Below are 25421 nucleotides of genomic sequence, written 5' to 3'. Positions count from 1 at the left end.
CAGATATAGTGAATAAAAACGCCTGCGTACGGCTAGGTGTCGTGCTTTCTAAGATTCTTATTCAGGCTGCATCACTATGTTTTGCTTCAGTTTTTCTAATGTGGTTTTACTTTCAAATCGAAAAAAATAAAGCAGAAAATGCAAAAGTTTAAAGACACCTTGCAATCAAAATACTTTGGAGCAGAAGGAAAGTAATCATGGTTACATTTTATTTGAGGGAGACACAAGAAACTTAGTAACTCAGTTATTACTCAAGAACAAATCATGAACAACTACAGTAACTGAATGAAACGAACTGTTATGATCGATTAATGATGAACTAGCATAGGATCAGTGTGTGACTAACACTGTTTCTGGTTAATTGACACATTAAGTATGAGTGTATTATACTGTATTGTTTGTGCCCCCGAAGTAAAGTGTTGCCATAATCATTTTTAACGTAACGAGAAAATAGCGAAATGGTTTAAGTAACAGTAGTTCAATAGTAGTTCTCTGCTGATCATGAGCTCTGTGTATAACAATGAACTTTTTGCAGGGTTTGTGTTTGTACTGCTATCGGTAATAGTTAATAGCAATAATGTGGTTGTAGTAGCAGTTATACCGACTGCAGCAAGTTTCTGTTACACGTTTGATGTGACTGGTTGTGTCTGCTGCCACATTTAACCAAAAATAACCAGAAAATGTAACACAATGAAATGAAATGACTTCCTCCCTTCTGACCCTCTATTTGCCTGTTAATGTAAAATATACACCATTGTTCTGTCACTAGAAAATTCAGAGTGAAGAGCATATGAGCCATGGAAACTGGACAATAGAAAGTGTGATTGTGGAGTCAGGCATTTTGGATAGAGGAGCAGGTTTTGCGGCAGGTTGTGCAAATTGCTAAATCTCTTTGTGATCCAGTGCGTGTCTCTAACTGCATCCTGGAACGAATGGGAAGCAAGTGATGTGCAGCTTTCACAAATAAACAGGTACGTCAATTCATCACAAGCACGGCATTCAGCTTTTATTCATTCACAGTGGTGCTACAGGCTTGTCCCTTGTTCATCAGACACCTAAATATAAGTGCTTTTCAGTGTCTGTTCGGTGGCCACAAGCCAGCCAGTGAAAGAAATACGTGCACATGACTGGTGACCTCAGTGGCACTGAGACAAAGAGAACTGTGCAAATGTGTGCAGTTACAAACAGGTAGCTTGATGCAGGTGTCTTACTGCTCTAATGTGTTTCGACCTGACTTGGCAGAACAAATCAGCCGACTGTAGTGTGCAGCGTTAGTGAGTCTAGCAGCTCTACTGTAATCCAGAGCACAATATTATGGTTAGATGTTGCAAAGCTTTTCTAAGTATAATGGTGTTGTGCAGGAGAGCAGTTCTTTGATCTGGGGAACAGGATCCCAGGAAACAAGGACTCCCTGAAACAGAAAAAAACACCATGATTAGTGTAGTCTAAGAAATCTCTGTGTGCTAGGACTAAATCACAGTAAATAGATTTTATTGGTGTGAATATCTCACCTTCCCAGGAGTTAAGCTGGGCCACAATCATCTGGTGAGAGTAAAACGATAATTTCTCTCAGTTTGCAAAGCTATATAACATGGGTCCTGTTCATTATACAGAATGGTCCATAATTAGAATATACGACATTCAATTCCTCTGCTTACCTGTAGCGGATGGTGTCAAAATAGACTCCCTAGAAAATCCAAGAGACAAAGAAAATTCCCTGAACTTCTCCACCAACTCTGGCCTTAACTTTTGTGAGCGACCTGCGAAAAAGTAAAGAAAAGGAATTATAGCATTAGCAGAGACAATCAAAAAGGAATTCAAGAAAAATAAATGCATTCGCACTTTCACTTTATTGGCTTATCGATGTTTTATCAGTCGTACAGTTGGTTGTCAGTGTCCAGTAACTGCACAGAAATAATAATATATATGTTTAGTTAGTAATATTTATAAAGAAAATATATAATTATTGTATTAGGTATTTCCTGCCACATTTTTCAGAGTGTTCCAGAATGCTAATGGGTGTGAGCTCAGATTTAAGCTACAAAAGCTCAGGTGCAGAGTCTGGTTCTTAACCCAGTGTCACAACTTCTTGCTAGTGTGCACTAGTTATCATAATTCTTCCACATCCTCACCATATAGAGCAACCTGTGTCAATTCCTTATCTATCTTCTTGTTTTTCAGAACCAGGGCATATTCATTGTAATTGGTTTCCACCACCATGATGTCCTTGACTCTGTGGTGACCTAAAGGAATAAACCACAACAATCAACTGCACATTGTCCACATGCTTATTACCCATCTCCTTGATAGGCACCTCAAACCAAGAGCACTACTGCATTTATCTGATTATCTCATCACATTGGTCTAACGGGCAGCAAAACTCACGTGTGCTGAAGTACTTGAACACACCAGGCACAGCTGCCTTCTCATACACATAGGAGATGGGCTGGCAACCTGTCAACCTGCATCAGCGGAGGAGATAGACCGACGTCAATGTGCGGAGGGTCCCCTGTGGAACATCGGTGGTAGGTTGGAGGGTTCACTCACCCCATCTCATACATGGTGAGCTCGGCGTCTCCATTCGATAGTGGCGTCAGGGTGCCCATGGAGATGCGGAACCTGCTTCGGTAGCGCGCAAATGCCAGGGAATCGTAGGCCAGTCCGACCCGGTACCACTTTCCTCCAAACTGAGCATGTAAGAGATTAACAGATTGAGAATTAGAGACAAGACTGATTTTTGGGGGAAAAAAAAGAATATCTGACCGACCAGCGCATACATAGATGCATAAATGAAGCCAGAAAACAGGAAATGATGTTAAAACGCAAAGAAAACAGGGACAAAATTCTTACCCATGAGGACACGCAATGCAGAGAAAAAAAAACAACACCAGTGACATTAACACTTAATACTAAAAAAGCCTGGAGAAGATTCTATTTGCTTTCCCTCGCACAAACAAGTTTGGAAAATATTTTTATAATATTATAAAAAATATATAGTGTTTATTTTTTATCATATTTAGCAAAAAACAAACAGCTAGTGGCAAGTTTTGGGCTTTGCAACATGCAAGAAAGGAACACGGGAGATCAATGGGAAGGAAGCATGGTATATTAAAGCAGCGTAAAGCAAACAGAAAATGTGCCCCTGGGCTGTTCAGGAGACCAGACAGGCAGTCAGAAGCTAGGTGATCTGAAAGAGCAGAGTCTATGGGAGCCGGAGAATCTGCAGACAAGTCAAGCACTGCTATTAATGATGATATATGGATGCTGCTTCCTGTAAACTGTTAAATGGCACCAGCACAATCCAGAACAACCCCGCCGATTCTAATTTGTGTGTCAAAGAGAGAATCTTGGCTCATGTTGCTAAGATGATGTCGCAACCTAGGAATCGTGACTTTCGACTCTGCTGTTTACCTTCTGCAGATATTTAACATTCGTGCGGACAAGTAAACAGCACTGCCCCTAAAGAACAAACAATTCATAAGAAAAGAAAAATTCAACAGTGATGAAAAAGCACATCATCACATTACATAAGAAGCTTATCCCACTGTCAATATACTGCAAATTTTATCCAGTAAAGAAATATTTATTGCCTATGTTGCATAATCTATGAGATATTTTGTCACCTTTGTGTGTATCTGTCAGTGCTGCAGTGGCTGTCCGTCTTAGAAAAACAACAACGCTGCAGGACATAACAGAGCCTGGAATCTGCGACGTTTTTACCTTCCGCAGGTCGAAATCTTTCTGAGGCTGGACATCGGCAAGGACACCGAATGCCAAGAGCGTCAGGGACGCAATCAGTGCCGTTGTCCTCATTGTCCCAGAAGTCACCTATGACCAGATGTTACGCAAGCGCTTCGGTAAACACTGAGCTATAGCCGTCCTTCCTCTAACTCTTAATTTTATACTGCCGACCCCCCCACCACGCTGTTTACATTACACATCCCTGACAAAGAGACGCCCCCATTCCTCTACCTATCATCATCTCCAGACGGAAAGCAGGGCTGATGTTACACTAAGATACCATGATCAGGACTAGTTTTATCTGGTTTTACAACAGAAAAGCTGGTTTCATTACTAATATTATTATTATTATTATTATTAAACAGTGACTCATTGTGATGACTGAAAGATTTTTGTGCAGGAATTTTTTTAGGACACATTATGCTTTCTGCTATTTTAAACTTTATTTTACCATAGCTCGGTGCTGAAGAAAGTGTCTTTTTTAAGGAACTCTATACAGTTCATTTATTGTTCTTGTAGCCCCAGGAAAATTCCAAGCACATCAATTGCCTCAACTTGTTGTCAGCTACTGACAGTCCTTGATACCACGGTGATGAAGCCTGGCTTCCATCTCACTGCAAGCGCCACCCATGCCTGGAATGTGGAGCACTGCGCAGTGCGCTCTCCAACGAGACTGAAGAAAGCACCGGGATTTGGATGACAGACATTGTTCGATGGCCGAACAGAAAAATAAGTTGTCCAATTAGAGTGAAGAACGCATCAAAACTTGGCTGGCACATACTGTCAGGTGGGCAAATGGAAAAGTCTTTCCAAGTTTCTGCAAACACTGCACAAGTATGTCCAAGCATGACAGTCCAAGCAGGACTGCAGCTTTGCGTTTTGTTTTTGTTGGGTACAAGTACAAGGTGGGGCAATTTCTTGTCGATGAGGTAAGAAACAAACGTTTGTTAGCAGCTTGCACCAATAACTACTGCACTGAATTTGTTTAAGGACATTTGAAGTTATCAGTTCTTTTTTTTTAAGTAAAAAATGCTGTTATCAGAACCAACAAGCAGTAAACACTGATAAGGCATGCTGACTTTTATATTGGATATTGAACAAGCTGCTTTTTATTGCTTTTCCAACAAGCAATAAGACACAGCAATAAAACCTGGGTGCTGGCAGTTAAATTTAGAAAGACACAACTGGAGGCCAAAATCTATTTTAGTGCTTTTCCACAATGGAAAAAAATCCACAGTAAACAAACCTAAAGCATTAGAAATCTCTAATTATTTACATACAGTAAAGAACAGCAATAGTAAAGGTATGTGGTCCCCACTCTGATGTCAAATAAAAGGGAAAAAACTAAATATATCTCTACTATATCGTCTTATGCAATAGAGCCATCAGACAAAATGTAAATTAGTTATAAATTATTCTATTGCAATTCACATATCCTGGGAATATTAAAGTAACCCCACCATCTATGACATGGGCCAGGTCTGCATTTTGGGATCCCAGGTCGCCGTGAGTGACCTGTCGCTTAGCCGTACTGCTAAGTGTTACTTCCTCTAGCATGGCGTACCCGTGTTATACGACCCTCCTTCAGATCTTGGCATTTCACATCCATTAGAATCAACAAAAGTCCAGCCACATGTGCCGTGCCATACCCCGGCCAGCTAAATATGTAGCTGTTTATAGCTACGCATAAGAGATAAATTAGGTTTCCCATGAAGATACTTGCTATTGTGTTCTTGAATTTCCCCAAGTTCATTCATCCCCAATAAAACACAACACTTGCCCTCTCATTGGACAGTTTCATTACTCAGTACATCCTTAATACAGCCCCTGTAACTTGAAAACGTCAATTTGATTTTCATTCTGGCAGCTACTTTATCTCAACAACCAGCCATCTGTTATTTTTCCATAAACAATCCTAGCATACATACCATATGGCTTTTATTTCTAACATAGTCAAAATGTTATCACAAATAAAATTAAAACAAAAGTACAGAAATGTTTCTCACAATTGCCTAAATGTTCCTCAACAGCAGGACAGTAGAGCAAAGCTGTTGTGTAATTTGAAGAACTAAAAGATCCAAAATATTAAGTAACACATCTGGTGTTGTTAAGATCCCTCCAGTTGTCCTTGACAGGGTAGGGGGGGGGTCTACCCCAGGGCACAAGGCCGGGCTACAGCCTAGACAGGACGCCAGTCCATTACTGGGCAGATGCACGCACAGATGATAGGTATCTATATCTTTGTGGGGACCATCCAATCATTTCTATGGGTGTAACCCTAATACCAACTATGGTTACATATCTTAACCATAACTAACCAAACAAAAAACAAGACACATTTTTAGCTTTCTGATTGCAGTCACAGATTTTTATCAAATTGAGTTTCCCCTTGTGGTGACCATTTAAATGTCTCTGCAAAGTCAAAATAACAGGTGTTTAAAATTTTTTCATTTACTTGGTCCTCAGCATGTAATATATACACAACCACAAGAGTGATAACCACATGTCTTTGGACTGCATAAGAACATAAGAAATTTACAAACGAGAGGAGGCCATTCGGCCCATCAAGCTCGTTTGGGGAGAACTTAGCTAATAGCTCAGAGTTGTTAAAATCTTATCTAGCTCTGATTTAAAGGAACCCATGGTTTTAGCTTCCACTACAATAGCAGGAAGACTATTCCATACTCTGACTACACGCTGTGTAAAGAAGTGCTTCCTCAAATTTGTTTTAAAATGTTCTCCCGCTAATTTCCACTTATGGCCACGAGTTCTAGTATTTAGACTAATATTGAAATAGTCATTTGGCTGAACAGCATCCAGACCCGTTAGAATCTTATAGACCTGAATCATATCCCCCCTTAGTCTCCTTTGCTCAAGGCTGAACAGATTCAGTTCCGCTAACCTCTCCTCGTAAGACATTCCTCTAAGACCAGGAATCATTCTCGTAGCTCTTCGTTGCACCTTTTCTAAGGCAGCAATGTCCTTCTTGAGGTATGGTGACCAAACCTGCACACAGTATTCTAGGTGGGGTCTTACCAAGGAATTATATAAGTGTAACATCACCTCCCTTGACTTGCAGGTGTAAGATAGGGTACTGTGACCTGTAACTGAACCCCAGTGCAAGAACTGGGAGTAAACCAGAGTGCTGAGTGACACGGGGGCGGGGACATGGAAAGTCCTCACAGAGCTGTGTTGGGAGACAACAGGGCTGCCCATGGAGCCATCGTTCCAGCTGCCAACATCTCCCTACGCTTACATAAAGGTCAATATGTCACAGGTTATATTAATCTGCTGTTAAAATCAGAATACTGGCTTCCAGACCTTTCAATTGGCATCATTTTTCAGGTGTTGTGTCTTATTTATTAACTCCTACATTGTCAGAAAATGGCCCATTTGGGGTATATTAATGTTGTACCAATTCTGTACCTTAAAAGGTACAATCATCTACAGCTATAGGGTACAACTGGCAGACCCTTGAGGGGACAGCCCCAGTGACAAGAAAAGGTGCAAACTGGTTCTCTTTTTTCCTGACAGTGTATCAGGGTTTGCAGCTTTGTCAGCTGGTTGGCGTGAGATTTCCAGTTTGAGAAATATCTGCACACACATTTACATGCACCTAACAGTGTCATTATCTTAAAAATCGTCTGCATCATTTGCAAACCACCCCAACGCTTTTGATGTAGCTGATTTTAGGATTGTAATGGAATAATATAGATTTGCTGTAAGATTTCTTGCGTGAGCATGAAAGCCTGAAAACATGAGTGTCACCCCAGATATGTGAGAGTTGGCAGCCCTGGTGGATCAATACAGGAGGCTTACATCAATGTGACTGTATGATACGTTGTATCATTCAAGCCAATACATTCAATTACACATTTCTTGTCATATAGTTTAGCTGCAAACAGCAAATGTACATTGGCATTGGTGTGATACTCAAACGGGGATTCTAATGGTCAGTCTGCTACCCAGCTCCAGCACACACAGAGAATCTGGGCCCGAACCATCATCCCACGGTACTTTGCTTCCTCGGAAGTGCATGAAAATTAGTGGGGCAGCTGTGCTGAGGTATCACTCCAGGGGTGTTTCTCCAAGAACTGTCCCTTCTCTGAAGTTACTGGAGGCATTCAGTTAAATAGTGGCTCGGGCCCAAAAATGTGAACAGACCCGTCACCAAGGCCCATGTAGACTTTCTGCATCCCATAATACGATAACCAGGTGTTAGAAACACTTACGTGGTTAAGAAGACCAAAGGTATAGCTGCCGTAAACCAGCAGGAGGTGACCAGCTGAAGCCCTTATAGTGACTGGTGTATGATAGGATCCTTACTAAGACAGTAACCAGATATGGAACGTGCGCTTCAAAGGCCATCTGGAGCGGCTTTGGTCGGTGCAGGCGCTCTGTCTACATCCCAAGAAACGCCTTCAAGGAAAAACAACCCACAGAGGTAATTTCCAAAGAAACGTAGCCTTTCATCTATATACTGTAGCTCCTCCCATGTCATCCATGGTCACATCCAAGTGTCTCATTCTTATACTCTATATACTCATTTATTGTTCTTGTGCAATGAACATTAAGAACTGTTGTCTATGTATACATCTTCTGAGATAAAACATTGTGTTCTTCTGTAAAAAGCTCCAAATGCATTGACATCTTGGAGCAGTATTGCACAATAACTCATCCTGAGGTCACAGCTTGACATTCCCCTCCCCTCTTGTGACCAATCACACGGCAGCTGATGCTTTTGGGCCATCTTATGCCATTTTGGTAGTTCGGTGTTAGCATCTCCGTTTGCTCCTCCTCCGATTCCCTCCTCTGGTTGTATGGCTGACTGCTGCAGGCCTGCCTTACAGCTTCTTAGAGAAGATGGCCTGCCTGCACACTGCTGACTAAACAAAAACAGCACTCTCTCCCCGTCTCAGCTAATACCCCAACCATCTGACTCAGACCTTCCAGGAAACATTCTTCAGAAATTAATGACCTCTTACCTTAGCAAATATACTGCAACAGTCGCAACCGACAACACTCATACGCAGAATATGTTTAGGTTCTCCAAGACCCTCTGCAGTATAAGCAGCTGGAGCATGGATGGATGGATGGATGGGTGGTGTTTTTCATGCTAGCTTATATTTGTTCATTAGTTGCAATTAGTGATCTTCCAGTACCTGCATCTCCAAGTTTTAATATTCCATTAACAGAATTTTAAATATCTTACTGCAAATCAGTCTAAAAAAACATAGTATTTTTACTAACCACCATAAAAAGGTTTTGGGACTTCAAGCACCGTCTGATGACGTTAATTAATGTCCATATTCTACACAGAGGTGATATGATTAACTGGCTGATTATGTGTATATAATCATTGCTCCTCCAGAGGAATTACCCCTTAATACCTGGTGACCCAATTAACCCCTTTATGTCCACCTACCTTTATAATTTTCTGGACATAATGGCCCATTGTAATTACAAGCCACTGTGCTTCATTTCTAACGTAGGTCAGTTCCACAGAAGGTCGAAAAGCCATCCTCGTCATTTCAAGTAAATGAAAATTTTGTAGCCCCAAATGTTTTGCCATTAAGATGATTAAATTTACGAAGCCTAGAACGATCCATAAATAAAATACGCACACCACACACCTTCCAGTTTGCTTTTTTGGACATCAAAATCTTTTTTAATTGTATCGATTCTCAGGTGTAGTTCTAGAGCAGGATTTACAGCTGGCTTTTGATGAGAGGATATCATTGTGGCTTCAGTGCATCTCCACCGACACACGCAACACCTCCACCCTCATTACCGCACGCACCACCCGTTCTCATTCACTGCATAAGTTGTTCCTGAGTACGAAAAACAAAAAATAGTGCATTTATGGATAAGAACATGGGAGAACAGGGAAGGGACAAGGCTGACGGACAGACGGACACAGCTTGTCATTTCTCAGTGGTCAGAAACATGGTGTAGATCTCCAGCATCCAACTTTTTTTTTTTTTTTTTTAAAACATCAAAACACAAAGTGGAATGGCGCAGGTGGACCAATCACGGCGGAGTACACAGCAAGAGAAACAGTGCAGTTCATGCCGGCAAATCAAAGCCCACCATGTTCCCGAAGACCAGCCACACCACATTGTACCATCCACATTGTACAAAGTTTGTTTATACATACAACCTTAAACCATTGTGCTGACATTTCATTTCTACATCTTCAGTTCAAAACCCAGATAACCATAAAAAGCATGGCTTAAAACATGTTAAAATAATACTTAAAAAAAAAAAATAACGGAAGCTTTACACACTGCCAAACAACCCTGAGAGATTACTGGTCCAGCAAAACATAGCAGGATAGAGTGGTGAATCACACACTGGTGCCACAAGCTGACAAATCGGAGGAAAGCAGGCGTGCAGATGCTTGTTTCCACGACACATTTTGGCTCGAGAGTCCGAAAATAAACGCTGGTATTTCAGTAAATAGCAAGCTAAAATTCAGGCTGTTTTTAAGGTGGCTTTTCCTGGCTGACGATTTTATGCCATTATGTTTGGGTTGAGAAAAGTGATCTTGACAACTTGTCTTTCAAGTAAGAAAAATTATAATTAATAATAAAAAAAAACAAAAAAGCTAATATTAAAAGACTGACTGTAGGATGTGTGGTTTAGTTTTTTTTTCCCGTTTAAGCGATAAAACTGTGATGCCTTAGTTGTCAAAAAGAATTATGGGGGAGACCCAGACACTTTTTAGGACACCTGGTATGACTTCAGTACATGAGCAATCAAGGCCATAAAATGTTCTACAAAACCACCACCTTGCACAGCAACCCCCTCTAGAATTGAAACACACCTACAAAATGTAAATTGCTGGTTTTAAAGTATACCAGAAAGGAAAACAACCAACCAACCAACCAACCAACGGCAAATTAAGAGGGGACTGGTATAGAACTCCTTTCTCAGACCAGGGGATGACAAACCCCATCACTGGAAACCTTAGGACGGCTTTTTCTCTCTGCTTTTGTCCCTGAAAACCTTTACTGCTAGCAGAGCAGCAAAGAGAAGCTGCCCATTGCATACCTTCCCTTTAAAATATTCAAAATTCACACACAAAGACTTCAGAAGTTACACGAAAAATAATTTAAAAACAATTGTTCAATGATGACAATATTATAAGACAACATAATTCAAAACAAAATCAAAGATGTCCTCTGAAAACCACACAGACACACACAAAAGCCTCACCTCACATCCGCCCCTAGAACTCTGCTCACATGATATTAAAGCATATTTACAAACCCCTTGAGACAAGGGGTAAACATTTCTCAGTCATATCCCTTAACATTACCACTAACTCTACTACTTCTATCAATGCTAATTCAATTACTTTGCCTTTTGTTCAACGAAACCTAAAGACAAAAACTAGCAATGGCTGTCGAGGCCTACACAACAAGGCCTCCTATGCCTTATATAGACTGAAAAATAAATAAACAGGAAATGTAGGAGGACGGTGGATCCGAGAGCCATTGCTAGTTCAGGGAGAATATTCATAATCATCAGTTGAATACAATGTCACTTTTTGGATGACACACTTTGCCGACATATGGAAATAAAGAAAGTTCATATCATCTGAGATCAAGGCAGTCGCCAGGAACACCTCCCACCTTATGGGGCCTTGACCAGTACAGACAAAATGCACAGTGCCTGGTGGGGGCGGGGGAAGGTGTGGAGGAAAAAGGTAATAACATTAGGGACTAAGCGAGAAAAAGGTAAACAGGACAAGCAGAATAACAGTAAAATAAAGGAAAACACAAAACATGTGAAGAGTCATATAAATATGGGCAGTAGGGGGCACTAAACTCACAGTAAGGCACAGTGCTCTGCTAGTGTTGATCATTCATGCCGCCAAATGATAAACAGAAATGATGAGTGAAACGTCTTTCCCTTTTCTTCATGGGTCCCAACATACCGGTACGCACTTTGGCTCGGTCGGCCGTGGAGGGAGCCCATTAGCACCAGAATGTCACACCCGTCGCTCAGCCGAAGCCCCAGACCCAGTGTCCCCATGAAGGTAGGTGACGAGGGCAGGAGCTCGCGGCATTCCGTTCGGTCTTCGAAACATCATAGCCGGTCAGAGGTCCTGAAAGCCTTCCAGCCAAGCTCTCCCAAGCCGCATTCCCCATGGTCCTCATTCCCTGCACAGCTAGCGCTGTGGCTACCAGCAGCTGACCTCCAGCCTCGTACGGAGGAATGTTTACTAAAGCACAGAGCTGAGCACAGTATTTAAACTTCAATTCGTGTAGATAACTAGCTTCAAACCATACAAGGTCTTCTGTAGTTTAAAGCAGTGTTTCCCAACCTGGTCCTCTGGGACCCCGAGACCGTCAGGGCAGGGAGCTGGCAGGGAGCGAAAAGGTGGGCCGTCAGGGCAGGGACAGGGAGCAAAAAGGTGGGCCGTCAGGGCAGGGACAGGGAGCAAAAAGGTGGGCCGTCAGGGCAGGGACAGGGAGCAAAAAGGTGGGCCATCAGGACAGGGACAGGGAGTAAAAAGGTGGGCCGTCAGGACAGGGAGCTGGGAAGGGAGCAAAAACATGGACCATCTAGGGGTCCCCGAGGACTGGTTTGAGAAACACTGCTTTAAAAGTACGACGAGGCTACAATATAATTTACTTTTACTTCTACTCATACTTTGATAGGAATTGTACTTGGATGTTTTTCTGAATTATTACACAGGTGGAACTCATCTCATATTGCACATTTCAAAATTTCATAATTTTTCCAAAAATCTTCTGCCTTCAGAAACAGAAGCCCCATGCAGATCAAATGCAGCTAGACCCAGATACAGAGCCCACTGCCGTTCCCAGCCAGTGGGACAAATCGCCATCTTGGGCTGAAAGGCTTTTGGGTCTCTTTTTACTTCCGGGACGCCACTCAGTCCTGTAATTCCCGTCTTATAATGGCTCACCCCCTATACAGAATGGGCTGCTGTTTATCTCTGTTTTATTGAGAAGATCCACCAGTTCCTTACTGGGGGGGGCGGGGTAACGAGGTAATGAGAGGCTGAACCTTTCAGAGTTGGGAAATGCGAGGGGTTGGGGGGAATCAGGGTGCATTGGGGGTGGTCAATATAGTGTGTGCTATGAAGAAAAAGGTGCGGGGGGGGCAGGGGTGCTGGGGATTGGTGTCACACTTTCTGTTGCCCCGAAATGATGTTACGGTAGACCTCCGTGGTCAACTCCACATATCGCCCCCGGGTAACATCCAGGAAGTAGAGTTTGTCGGACATGACTTGAGGATTGTAGCCGTCTCGTCGCATGTCGGATTTCTGGAACTTGTAGGTGCCTATCAAACAAAAGTCCGAGTTAGAATCAAAGGGAAGAACAAAGTAGTGTGATAAAGCTTACAGCAGGTGAGGGGTGCTCCGTTAGCGAGTGGCGGGTGACCATGCTTGCGGACTCACCCGTCTTGTCTACCTCCCGCAGGAAGCGCAGGAACACGGGCCGGGCGTACGCCGGCAGCACTCTCTCAAGCTCCTGGGCAAACTTCTCCAGATCCGTTTCATGGCTGGGGTCAGCTATCGCAGCCATTCCGGCCTTTCCCTCAGACCCTGGCCATGAATAACAAGAAGAATCTCACATGTGTAATTAAGAGAATGACCGTACATATTAATGTCTAATCAAGAGTTCTAACGGTTACAGCCTGGCCATCGCAATGTACTTTGATCACACTCTCTCCGAGCAGTCACAACTCATTTTGGCTTTTTGATTTTTCCAGCGAATCAGTCGAGCATTTTAGCGGAGACTGGAAATCAGTGTCAAACAGTGAGGGAAAAAACAACAACAAAAATCATACTGATCCAAGACTGTCCACCAGATCACTTGCACAAATAGATCAAGACGAATGCTACCCCAAAGCCGCTTACCGAGTAGAGCTTTGGGTTTTCATTATACGAACAACTCAAGTCAAGCACACCAATACATTCATCGCTCAGCTCATTCATGGCAGATGAGTGCATGGAGGGAAGCAACCCTTACTTGGAATCTCCACGCCGTACACAACTACGTCCTTCATGTCCAAGAGGCGGCTAAGCGTCCCCTCCACCTCTGTGGTCGACACGTTCTCCCCTTTCCAGCGGAAGGTGTCGCCGGTGCGATCCTTAAAGAACATGTGGCCATACTTGTCCATCACCAGCACGTCGCCTGCAGAGACAGCCGGCTCAATCAGTACGTGAAAGTCTACGGCAAACTGGGCACATGTTCACTTCAGTCCTCAGAATTGCTGATAAGCCGTTTTTAAAGTATTCCTATACTACTAGAATACTGCCATCCATATTTAAAAAAAAAAAAAAAAAAAAAATTAAATGACCCACATAGTCATTTGGCCACATATATACACACACCTCAATTTGTGGAAATATAACCAAGTCAAGTCATTTGTTTCTGCATTCATGAAAAGTCTACAAATGCAAATGTACATATACAACAGAACTCAACACAAAATGTGTAAGTATTTCAAGGTTGCAATCTTAATAACTTAAAAGCGCAATTATTTTAATGGGGTTACTTCTACAGGGAGCTAAGCATCAGACAGGCTCTCCACTCAGGGAGAAGCTCGTCTGGTGGCACTTTGCCTACAGTTGCAGTTTCAGATGAGCTGCGCTCTAAATTCATGATGGACCACATGTCCGTTGTTGGCGCGAGATAATCGGCATTCCCAGTACTTGTGTCTACCTTGAGCGAACGCTGTTGCAGTAACTTGGGACAGTAGTTTTTGCAAAGTACTCGAGGCTTGGGACCACAAATTGGTGCTCAAATGTATTAAGCACATTTCCAAGTGAGGTTTTCTCCCTGGTGTGAAAGCAAGCCATTGCACGACATGTTGCCATTGCATTTGTGCACTGCTCCCATCTAACAACAATCCTGTGCTTTTCACGAACTCTCCAGCAACGGCTGCCTACACCTCAGTCTGACTTGTGGACACCCCATTTGAAATATCTGGTGCAGAAACTGACAGCGAAGGAGCTTTGCTTATCTTTGCGAATTCTGCTGATTGATTAACCGGGGCGGGTACAGATTTGTGGCATCGCCCTTTTTCGTCGTTACATCCCTTCAGCAGAAGTGACTCTGCTGGCTGCCCTTTTTTTACAGCTTGGCTCGAAACTGAAAAACTGCCAAATCACTGCGGCAGCCGGCGTCATCGCGAGGAAGTCGATCAGCTTTGTCGTAGAAATCGTTAGGCTAGCTGCGGGGCTAATTAGTGAAATGAAAATGTGCTTTTACAGGCCTAGGAGTACGCTACTTTTTAGTGCCATTAAACATGCGTGCAATCAAACAACAAAACTACCAATCATTTCAAAGCTCAATTAACCTGCATCAGTGGTGCTGCTATTGCAACAACAGAATCGTATCACCCAAACCAGATGCCAAAAGTGCACGATCACCAATCACTCGCCTGAGAGATATGCACTATCTCCCTTCTTGAAGACGTCGTGGGCAATCTTCTTATTGGTGGCTGTCTGGTTCACATAACCATCAAACCGGCGCAGCGGGTCATTCTGAATAATTCGTCCCACTAGTTGTCCTGGCTCACCTGAAAACAATACAAAGAGTGAATTTTGGATCACTCCTTAGATATTACTTATTCCTGGCGGAAATAAGTCTAGAGAACTCATCTGGCGATAACTACGCTGCAGGAAACTAACAATGAATGGGGCAGAAGGACTCACCGGGGTTACAAGGGATGCAGACACCATCAGGCCCGCGGACCAGCTCCATGGTGTCTTCATCCACCTTTACGAGCCGGATGGGGTAGACGCCCGGGAGAATGCGGCTGTTGAACCCACAGGCACCTACCTGAAAACCCAAAGCCCAAACAGGAACCAAATTATTTCATTGCACATGAGCAGAACCAGAGGATTCTGGGCACACTGAGGATAACCCTTCGTTTACCCAGCTGGCAGGGCTACCTGGCACTGTTAGATTAACCTCTGGTCACTGGAGCCTGAAAATCAGATCCTGAGTATTTAACAAAACATGCACAAAAACAGCCTCCCTCCACAATGCTGGATTTTAATATCCCGGTACTGATAATATTGTCTGATGGTAGGTAGGTAATGCTTAACGTCATCTTGGCATCTAAGGCGCTCTCAAAGGTTCAGTCAAAAAATATTAATAGAGATAGGAATCAAATCAAATTGGATATATGTACATGCATAAAAATGAAAACAGAAAAATATAAATGCTTAAAAATAACATATTTGATTCATTGGTGACACATTAAAAACACCTTGCAGTGGAGTTTTGGACAAGAACCGTTATATTCATTTTCAGCCCAGGAACTTTACACCCAAGACCAGCCCATTCGGTCCTCATTCTGGGGGAACTCTGATAAGAAATGTGGCATCATTTATTACACTGATAAGTCTATTACTGACATTTCAAGATGAAAATACATAATAAATAGCACAATGAACTGTTCAAGCAGTCTGACTTTTTCAGTCCTGCCTGGTCTCTTTCTAACATCCTTCGTTTGAGAAACTTCCAGTGATTAGTGATAGGAAGCTATTAGCTGTAGCACCTCCACAACTGCTCACTCAGCTCTGAACGAGACGTGATGACACTGCAGCGGGTGCCGCGGATTTGTGCGTTTCCCTATGCAGAGCAATCGTGGTCAACTGTGTGTGTGTGTGTGAGATAGAGAGAGAGATCATGCATATATTTGATTATGGAACCAAATGCCCCCACAGCCTGATAATCTGTTACTTTCATTTTGCGGGGATCATTTTTACGATCCCCACCAGTGGAAACTCAATTTGATAAAAATCTGTGACCGCAATCAAAACTAAAAATGGCAAGTCTTGTATTTCGTTTGGTTACTTATGGTTAAGGTTAGGGCAGGGTAGGGATTAGGGTTGTCATTTTTGGGATTAGGGTTATACCCATAGAAATTAATGGACGGTCCCCACAAAGATATATAATACAAACATATGTGAGTGGCCGTGTGTGCGCGCAAGGAAGTGTCAAAAGATGTCAAAATTAGCTTCCAAACGGCCCAATTTTACACTTGTCAAATTATGTTGTTTCCGATTGGCACAGCAGCTAAGCGCCGCCCGCCCCCAGGAATTCTCCCCAGTCTCCTGACTGGCTACACCAGGCCTGTCTACGGCCTTGTCTGATACATGTAAATTGTAATTTCTCTACTAAGTATACTAAGTATTAAGTAAGGGCAGCGTGTGGCTCAGTGGGCTAAGCCTGTGTGCTTGTAATCACAAGGTTGCCGGTTCAAACCCAGCCTCAGCACGTCTGTGGGTCCTTGAGCAAAGCCCTTAACCCCCAGCTCCCTGGGCGCCACTACAGGTGGCTGCCCTTCAAGGACAACTTACTCTACAAAGAGCAGGTTGAGGGAGGTGTAAAAAGAATTTCCCCATGTGGGACAATAAAGGATCGATTGATTGATTAATTAAAGTAACTGGATTCATACAGAAGTACATAACTAGGCTTTGGGTGGTAAATTTTCTGATGTTTCCTGTAAGCAATACACAACAGCATCTCTGCCAAGCAACTGATTTTAAATCATGACAATTAAATTAACATTTTTAAGGTACTTTGCAAACAAACAAGGCAAAGATGCATCATATCTAATGGACGTTCATTTCCACCAGTAAGAGGAAATGCAGCAACTTTGTTCCCCTTATGAACGAGACGTTCACTGGCTTCCAGAGCCACAAGCCCATTGGTCACCCCAAGCCAAACTCCCACTCAGGGTGAGGAGGGGGCTGTGTCTGTCCCCTCAGTCGCCGCCCCTCACCTTGTTATTGAAGTTGCCCAAGCTGCAGTTGCACTCCGTGGCGCCGTAGAACTCTGCGATCTGAGGCACGCTGAAGCGGGTCATGAACTCCATCCAGATGGAGAGGCGCAGGCCGTTGCCCAGGGCCATGCGTACACAGTGCTGCCTCTCCGCGTCCCGGACCGGCTGGTTCAGCAGGTACCGGCAGATCTCCCCGATGTACTGGACAATCTGGAGCACAAGCACATGGCAGTCGGTGACGCGCTTCCAGCGGTGACGAAACTCCACGTCACCTTCCACGTGCAGATTACTCACAGTGCATTTGTACTTGATGCAGTCATCCCAAAACCGCGAGGCAGAAAACTTGCGTTTGATAACTACAGTCATGCCGTGGATGAGGCACTGCCCAACCCCTACGATGTTCCCTGTCGGAGAGAAGCGTAAAGTCGTCATCTCAGCCATCTACAGTACACAGCGAAATGAAATGACATTCCTCCTGAACCATAATGCAACGTTCGGAATGGTGAAGGACTTCTCATTAGGGGAGGGGCCAATATACATTTTTTCCATTTCCGATCCGATTCCGAAACACAACTGCCAATACTGATACAGATTCCGATACAAGACCTATTTTTACTTTAATATTTTAGTATAATAAATATTATACTTTATATATTAATATTTTTAAACTACTAAATAAGAATGAAAAAAAAGTATGCCAAAAAATCATTTGAGGCATTTGCAGTTCAATTTTAATATCATCCAAGAGAGAGAGGATATGCAAAGGGGGAATGATTAAAATGACCCACAATGTTTCTCCCACTGGTAACAGCGTCACACTTTGCTGTGAGATCGCAGCCCCTCCGGTATCACAAGCTGTAGCGAGTGAGCAAACAGCCCAAGCTAGCGACTCCCAAATCATCCATAGCTTTTTTTTTTCCCATATTACTATTTCATATACTGTTGTCGTGCAAAATTCTGTGCGCTTTGTTTAGTGGGATTTTTCACTGAATGCCATTGCCACCTCTCAAAACTTTTTTTTTTTTTTTTTTAAACAAAGAACACAAATCGCTGTGCTCCCAGTTGTTAACAACGTAAAATACTTCCATCATATATGCATGACGTCACGGAGGCGGGAGTCACTGCACTCACATCCACTGAGTGCAAAAAACTAAGCGGCAGCTTTAGTGTTCAGCTTGAATTCTGCAAAAACATCTAAAATAGGAAAGAACTGTGGTGCGATTGACTGTACAAATATCCTTAAAAAAATATCTTTTTACAGACTGCGGAAAACTAAATAAGTATCAGATGTGGGTCGGTCACATATGGCTGATACCTGATCCATCTAATAGGTCTGGTTCGGTGCCGATACTGATCCGATGCATCTCTACCTCTCACTGAAGGCTTGTTGGATCTTGTCACCAAGATGACAAAGTAATGAACTTAAGTAACTTGGGGTAAGCCTTGCAAGTGATTTTGAACTGTAACAGCCAGTATGTGATGAAATACTAACTGAACCGCATTGGGGCAAAATGGGCGGAGAGATGAAACGAAACACAACCTACAGAAGTAGCTCTACCCAGAGAGCTCGCCACGACGCGCCAGGTTACCTGCAGAGTGGTAGAGCGGCAGGCAGTCATATAACACATCATCTGAAGTCATCTTGAAACCATAGTAGACCAGTGCAGCCATGCGATAGTACCTGAGACAGGAAGCATTGGAGCCAGATGTGTCAATATCATCTCTATGCATTAGGAAGCCTCCTCTGATAGTCGGGCCCGGACATGCTCACCTGCTGTGAACGACGATCGCAGCTTTGGGCATCCCAGTGGTCCCAGACGTATAGATGTAGAAGAGCCGATCTGAGGAAACAGTTTCAAAATCAATCATTTCTAGAGGCTTGAATTGTTGGCCCCAAGGCGATTTGTTTCGATTACAATTGAGAGAAGAATTTTATGCATCAGAAATCTTTCATTTCCATCAAAATTTGATTTGATTAAAGGATTATTTGCTTATTTTGATAACCTAAATTAAAACATTTTTAACTTGGCGTACACACATTAATGTAACACAAAGAAAGTAGAATCTCAGAACATTCAATTTCATTGTTACAATTAAATGGGGAGAATACAGATTAGTGGGATGACCTTACATCATTTTTTTATTTTGTGAACGAAAGATCAATCTGCAGGCCTGATTAGATAATGAACTATAAATTGATGGATTGTGTCATGACTTGGTAGTTTGAAACCTCTTCCAAGCGGAATATGGCTGATCATCCAATGCAATCATCTCCATTATTTTAGCAGTTGTGTCTTTAGCTGTGGCGTTGCTAACTCCACATAGGCCAGCAATATCAACTAAGACATCGAAACAATGGCGAAATGTTGATTTTTAACAAATATCGGCCAATACGTTAATCAATATAATACGCATCTCGAAGGCTAACACTGCTTTTACTTAGCTAGCTAGTTAGCTACCTCAGAATCTTGACGGTACCGTATCTTGCAAAAACAATGACTTTTGCGCTACAAAACAAATGCATTTCCAAACGTATCGTAGCACAAAGATTATCTTAACCATTAGAAAGCTTTCTGTGCTACAAAACAGGGATGTCTCCCAAGAGTATCGCAGCGCAAAGATCATCAGGTGGCATTTCCATGATGAATATTAATGAGCCTGCCCCACCCCCCCTACATTTAGGAAATTTGTGTATCGTGCTGCTACTTTGTGCATCTACCTGCAGCACGTGAACATAAGTCCCTGCAACTCAGAAGCAGGAGTGTCTTTTACCCCCAAAAAAAATCAATTCTGACTTTACATATCAATGCATTGAGTCGGCATCTTAATTATCGATTCATAACGATGCATCAATTTATCTTTAAACCCATAAACTTTTCCCCTTCAGTGTATGATTAAAAGTCTTTAAAACAGGACATCGAAGATGGTTCTGGAGATCCATGTGAAGCACCTAGCAGGCAGACCTGTAAAGTTGCGCTGTGGTGGGCTGGGGAGTTGTGTGGGCATGTCCTCCAGCAGCAGCTCCAGACTTTCGGTTCCTTCGGGAACCAGCTTCTGATTCCACTCCCCGGAGCAAAACACCTTCAGTGACCTCCCCAGAGAGGCATGAACTTCACAGACAGCTGGAAGGAGGGCAGAGGAGAGCAGAGGGTGCCTTGTGTAAGTGTGGACCCCATTTCCAGTCTGCTCACCAGCAACAATTGTGAGATTTACCATCTGTTGTCAGCAAGCCAAAAAAAAAAAAAAATCAAGTTGCCTAAACTAAAGAGTTTGGGGGAGGGATCCCTGCAGGTGTTCAGGTGCATCCCAGATGCTGTGGCACTTGGTAACAAAAGGAGTGATATCATAACTCAGTCAGACCATGCACTTGGATAATAATGTAAGCACAATGAAAGGTTCTTCAGGCAATTAAAGGAATTGCATCCAAAAATGTTTAAGGCTACGTTCACACTGCCAGCCACATCGTTCAATTCCGATTCTTTGCTCAGATCGGATTTGTCTATCGACGGTTCACATTCATAACTACTAGTGACCTGTATCTGACTGTAATGTGAACGCATCGGTCCTCCGAAACGTCACACATGCACACATTGATATGTTTTTACACGGGTAAAAAGCTGGTCGTAAAGTTGGCATGTTGTGCGGCCATGACCGCTGCGCTGATTCCAGTCTTTTGCTTACATAAACTTTGACTTCAGGCTCTTTATTTTTCTTAGGCATTGTAGCCACGTTCATGTAGACGCTGCGCCATTTCTTTGGCAATTATTTCAAATACTACTCATTACGATAGGTTCCTTCAAGTTTACCTTGAACAGATTCATTTCCCCAAATATCAATTAAATGCCCAACTTCTCCATCCTTCCACTGACTCTCCTCCATTTTTACCTTCCTGCGCTGCCGGTGCAGGCTGATGATGTCAGCGCATGCGTATAAGCAAAAAGCCACATGAATTCCGATCTGAGCGTCACATTCAGGTCGCATGGCCGCGAATCGGATACGTATCAGATTTAGTACCACATATGAATGTGGCACAAATCTGATTTGAAAAGATCAGATCTGTGTCACATTTAAGGCAAAAAATCCGATTTGAGTCACTTCAGCACGGCAGTGTGAACGTAGCCTAAGATTGTTTTGGGAAGAATACAACAGCCAATCAAAATGTTTCACAGCCACTGAGAAAAATTTGGCACATTCCCGATACAAAATACATCACAACACTGACTCCTATATCGCGATCGTTACATTATCACGAAAGCCTCCTCCCAGTATCATACACTCAGATTCCCATGAACACCTGGTGATACTGGGATTTCATTCCCCTTCCGCTACACATTCACTCTGTCTGGAAGGGCACATGAATGACATAATTGTCTTCTTAATGGCACAATGGCCAAGACGATTTGGGTGGGAATCAATGTCTAGCAGAGCTATGTCGGCTCCCATCATGCTCGTGCTTCTTTCACCCCGACGCAACACAATACGCCAATTGGCGAGTGTCATTTAGCTGTTTGCACCTAGGAGACATCAGTGCTTAACAGCTGTAGTGCTCTACATCATCATATTATGCCTTCTACGATACAGTCACAGCCAAACAAAAGCCGGAAGCCTTATTTCAATCCAACAGGTCTCCTCATCTTGATAGCGGCCTCACTCTTGCCTAATTCCACAATTGGGCCTAAATCCAAAAACTCATGCCGCTCCACTCACCCTCCATCAGCTCGCTGCCAAAGACGACGGCCTTGGCGTTCGAGATGGTGACGCAGTGCAGTAGGGCATCCATGCGCAGGTTGAAGTTTATGAGTGCCGCCTCCACGCCGATCTTGGCCATCCCCAGCCAGAGGCCCACGTACTGCGGCCGGTTCTCCATGAAGAGGGCCACCACGTCACCCTCCTTGAAGCCCCTCTGCAGCAGGAAGTTGGCCACGCGGTTGGAGTAGATGTCGAGCTGCCGGAAGGTCCACGCCTCGCCAGTGGCCTCGTATATCAACGCCGTCTTGTCCGGGTGCCGCCGCAGGGTCTCCGCGAAGATCTTGGGGATGGTGTTGCGCTGGCGCAGATGCCTCCTGACATTGAGCTTCACCCTCAGCAGTAGGAGAGCCGCGCTGTGGGAACACGGACAGGTCGGAACACACCGAGAAGGCCGGTGCCGTGTGACTCGTTGACAATTCAGCCGTTAAACCTGAGAACTTCAGCCTGGAGACTAGTTGGCTTTTAGCGCGAAGACCAGACACCGAACTCTCAATTAACATCATTGCAAAATGGACAGCGTCAGTCAGGCAGACATAGTATCACTAAATCTGCTAATACCAGAGAAGTCATACTTCCTTTTTTACTTCTCTTCCATTCATTGCGCAAGATTAGCCTGAAACCACAAGCCACAAATGCACTTCAGAGTCACGGCAGCCCCACCTATTTCCTACTTCAGCGCTGATCTTTCAGTTCGAAGACTTACGCAAAAACAGGCCAAAGGTGACTCCGTAACCTCTGTGACTACAATGGGGCGCTCCAGTTCCACATTCTGACTCAGCATTCATGCTGCCTCCCTCTATTCAGGGTTGACCACTGACAGTGACAGAACTCTCCAATTTATTAAAGTTCTCTTATTGGAATCTTCTGGAAAGACACCCAGTTACGACTGGTTATTCTACCTCTGACTAAGCAATCACACTGCCTGTTTTATTTCTGAGCTCAAAATTGCCAAATATGTTGAATTTCTCCTGTATAAAGTTCTCTAATTGAAACTTAACTACAGCGTTCACTCAACACGCCCCTGTTATCACCCTAAAGCTTGTTTTACCGGATGAGACAGAATTTCTGGTTTGAGGGAAGCTCAAAAATTAATACAATCCAACAAGACAGCCATCTCACGGGGAGATTGCACTAACCCACCCTAACCGCCTGCCTGCCCCGATCCAGGACTCCTACTCACCGGAGGTCTCTGCCCAGGGTCTTCACCACGATGTCAACAAATCGCCAGCCACCGGAGCTCAGGTAGAAAATGATGACACTGGTGACGACCTGCCACCACGGCAGGTCCATGATTAGTCTCAACAAGAAGAGTAAGCCGGTACAGCAGGCCAGTCGCAACATCCTGCAAGATCAGAAAAATAAAAGCTGTACAAATTCATAATCACAACGTTCCCAGGAGAGTAAAAACAGGAGGCCATAAAAACATCGATGAAGACAGGAACAGATCACATGCCCCGCCGGTACAAGGACAAACAGATCCAATTGGCTGTTCGACAGGCGTAGACATGACCCTGCCGCATTTTACATGTGGAATATTCACCTTTGGGCAGTAGAAAGTTCCATTTCAAACATACCTGGCACTTACAGGTCATTTAAGTAAAAAAACAAAAAAAAAGACTAACATTGCAACACAACTGTTCAGTGGTGTCCAAAATGGGTTTGCTGCTTCTGTGGGGGATTTTGTGTAGATCCAAACAATAAAAGCTTCGTGATGCACCATGTCACAGTAGAGGATCGTGCAATATACTCTATTTGACTATGAGTTGTCTGATAACAGACAGGAACATTAGAAGGGGCAGGAATAAAAAGAGAACAAGGCTTGATCCGTTCAGAACCGGCAAAAATGAAAATGTAACGACAGCACTACACTTCAACAGCATTCAAAGTTTTCACCAAACAACAATAAAACGTGCAATGTTCACACTACAGCGGCATGTCTTTTATAGAGATAAAAAAAAGAGTTGTGCTTCATTAGTTAATGACAGATATATGTGACTGCGGCGTAATGAATTATAATGGCACTCTTTAGGAAAGGCGAGGCTCTTCCTGCGGCGGCGGCGAGGGTCAGGTGCGGTTCGGCTCTGCTTTAAAACCCTGATCAGATGACTGCTAGCCAACATTAACATAACGTTTAGATGCTTTGGCTACTGCCATTTTCCAATATAAAGGCGTCAGTTAATCAACAACGGTGTTTTGTCTATGGGGAGAAAAAAAATAATATCACGCGCGGCGGCAGGTTGCCGACACGGAGGAAAACGCAGAAACCATCTTACCCAGCAAAACCATGTGCTCGGGAAAAAAAAAAACACACATCCGCATAACGTAGATCACGCCATCATTCAGACCAGAGCGGCTAAGACGCGGTAGCGTAAAGAGAGGGTGGATGCGGGAAGCTATCAGCACGTTTGATCCATACATGCCGTGCCAAGTGGCGGGTTCAGTGCCTCTGCCCCGGGACACACGGGCATAACGACCCTCCGTCCGCGATTCCTGGATTTAACCGCACAGACAGTATATGGCGGTCATTCCCGCCTAACAAATGTCGCCATATGACAGACGAGCGGAGCCAAACCGAGCTCTCTTCCATTTGGCGCATCGTACATCGGCAAGGTTGTTAAAGGACAGTCGCGGGAGCCACCGCTCCAATATTATCCCTCACATTTTGGTCTGTTTCCGGCCTGTTCATTACATTTCAACAAAACTCAATCAACAGCAGCATCAAAATAAATACCAGGATTTGGAGACATACCTTGATCGCACGCCCCGGTATCCAGCGAATATTCCGGCGAAATGATAACAGACGAAGACCCCCCCCCAGCCGCACGCAGTTCCTCCTTCGATCGGCTTAGCTAAACCGCCTGCCCTGGCTAACTAGCCAGCTACTGCATGCGTTTTAGTACACCCGGCGATATCACCAGCTATTCCGTGCCACTACTCCCCAAGGTGAGATCGCATCCCGGTCTTCGCCTTTTTAATTCATTGACTCATTCTTATCTACGTCTTTGTTTCATTGACTTAAAAAAAAAAAAAAAACAGTGGGTTGGTTTTGAGCTGGAGTTAATTCAAATGACCTTATAATTTCCCTTCCCTGCTCCCGCCCCATCGGCGGTCGTGATGGACAGGCGCCGAACCAATGAGGTCGCTCATCGCCT

The 25421-nt window shown here is 43.7% G+C and overlaps 2 protein-coding genes across 2 annotated transcripts; both read right to left on the bottom strand.

Moving 5' to 3' along the window:
• Nucleotides 1-980: 980 nt before the first annotated feature.
• On the bottom strand, nucleotides 981-3905 carry ptgdsa (prostaglandin D2 synthase a). The gene is made up of 7 exons (XM_023831820.2): nucleotides 3721-3905; nucleotides 2548-2687; nucleotides 2386-2462; nucleotides 2133-2243; nucleotides 1659-1760; nucleotides 1512-1542; nucleotides 981-1411 (listed from the first exon to the last, which is right to left on the bottom strand). Exons 1-6 carry the CDS (start codon nucleotides 3811-3813, stop codon nucleotides 1523-1525), a joined length of 543 nt encoding a protein of 180 aa, XP_023687588.1. The 5' UTR covers nucleotides 3814-3905; the 3' UTR covers nucleotides 981-1411; nucleotides 1512-1522.
• A 5476-nt stretch (nucleotides 3906-9381) lies between these two features.
• Nucleotides 9382-25370, bottom strand: slc27a4 (solute carrier family 27 member 4). Its single transcript, XM_023831931.2, has 13 exons — nucleotides 25019-25370; nucleotides 23450-23611; nucleotides 22228-22622; nucleotides 20484-20642; nucleotides 19292-19361; nucleotides 19110-19201; nucleotides 17815-17924; nucleotides 17521-17730; nucleotides 15440-15566; nucleotides 15166-15303; nucleotides 13749-13913; nucleotides 13175-13321; nucleotides 9382-13056 (listed from the first exon to the last, which is right to left on the bottom strand). Exons 2-13 carry the CDS (start codon nucleotides 23608-23610, stop codon nucleotides 12899-12901), a joined length of 1932 nt encoding a protein of 643 aa, XP_023687699.2. The 5' UTR covers nucleotide 23611; nucleotides 25019-25370; the 3' UTR covers nucleotides 9382-12898.
• Between the last annotated feature and the right edge of the window lie 51 nt (nucleotides 25371-25421).

Source organism: Paramormyrops kingsleyae, chromosome 7 (assembly GCF_048594095.1).
Source record: "Paramormyrops kingsleyae isolate MSU_618 chromosome 7, PKINGS_0.4, whole genome shotgun sequence".
Classification (NCBI taxonomy): Eukaryota; Metazoa; Chordata; class Actinopteri; order Osteoglossiformes; family Mormyridae; genus Paramormyrops; species Paramormyrops kingsleyae.
The sequence above is the reverse complement of the archived record's forward strand: the minus strand, read 5'-3'. Positions and strand labels throughout refer to the sequence as shown.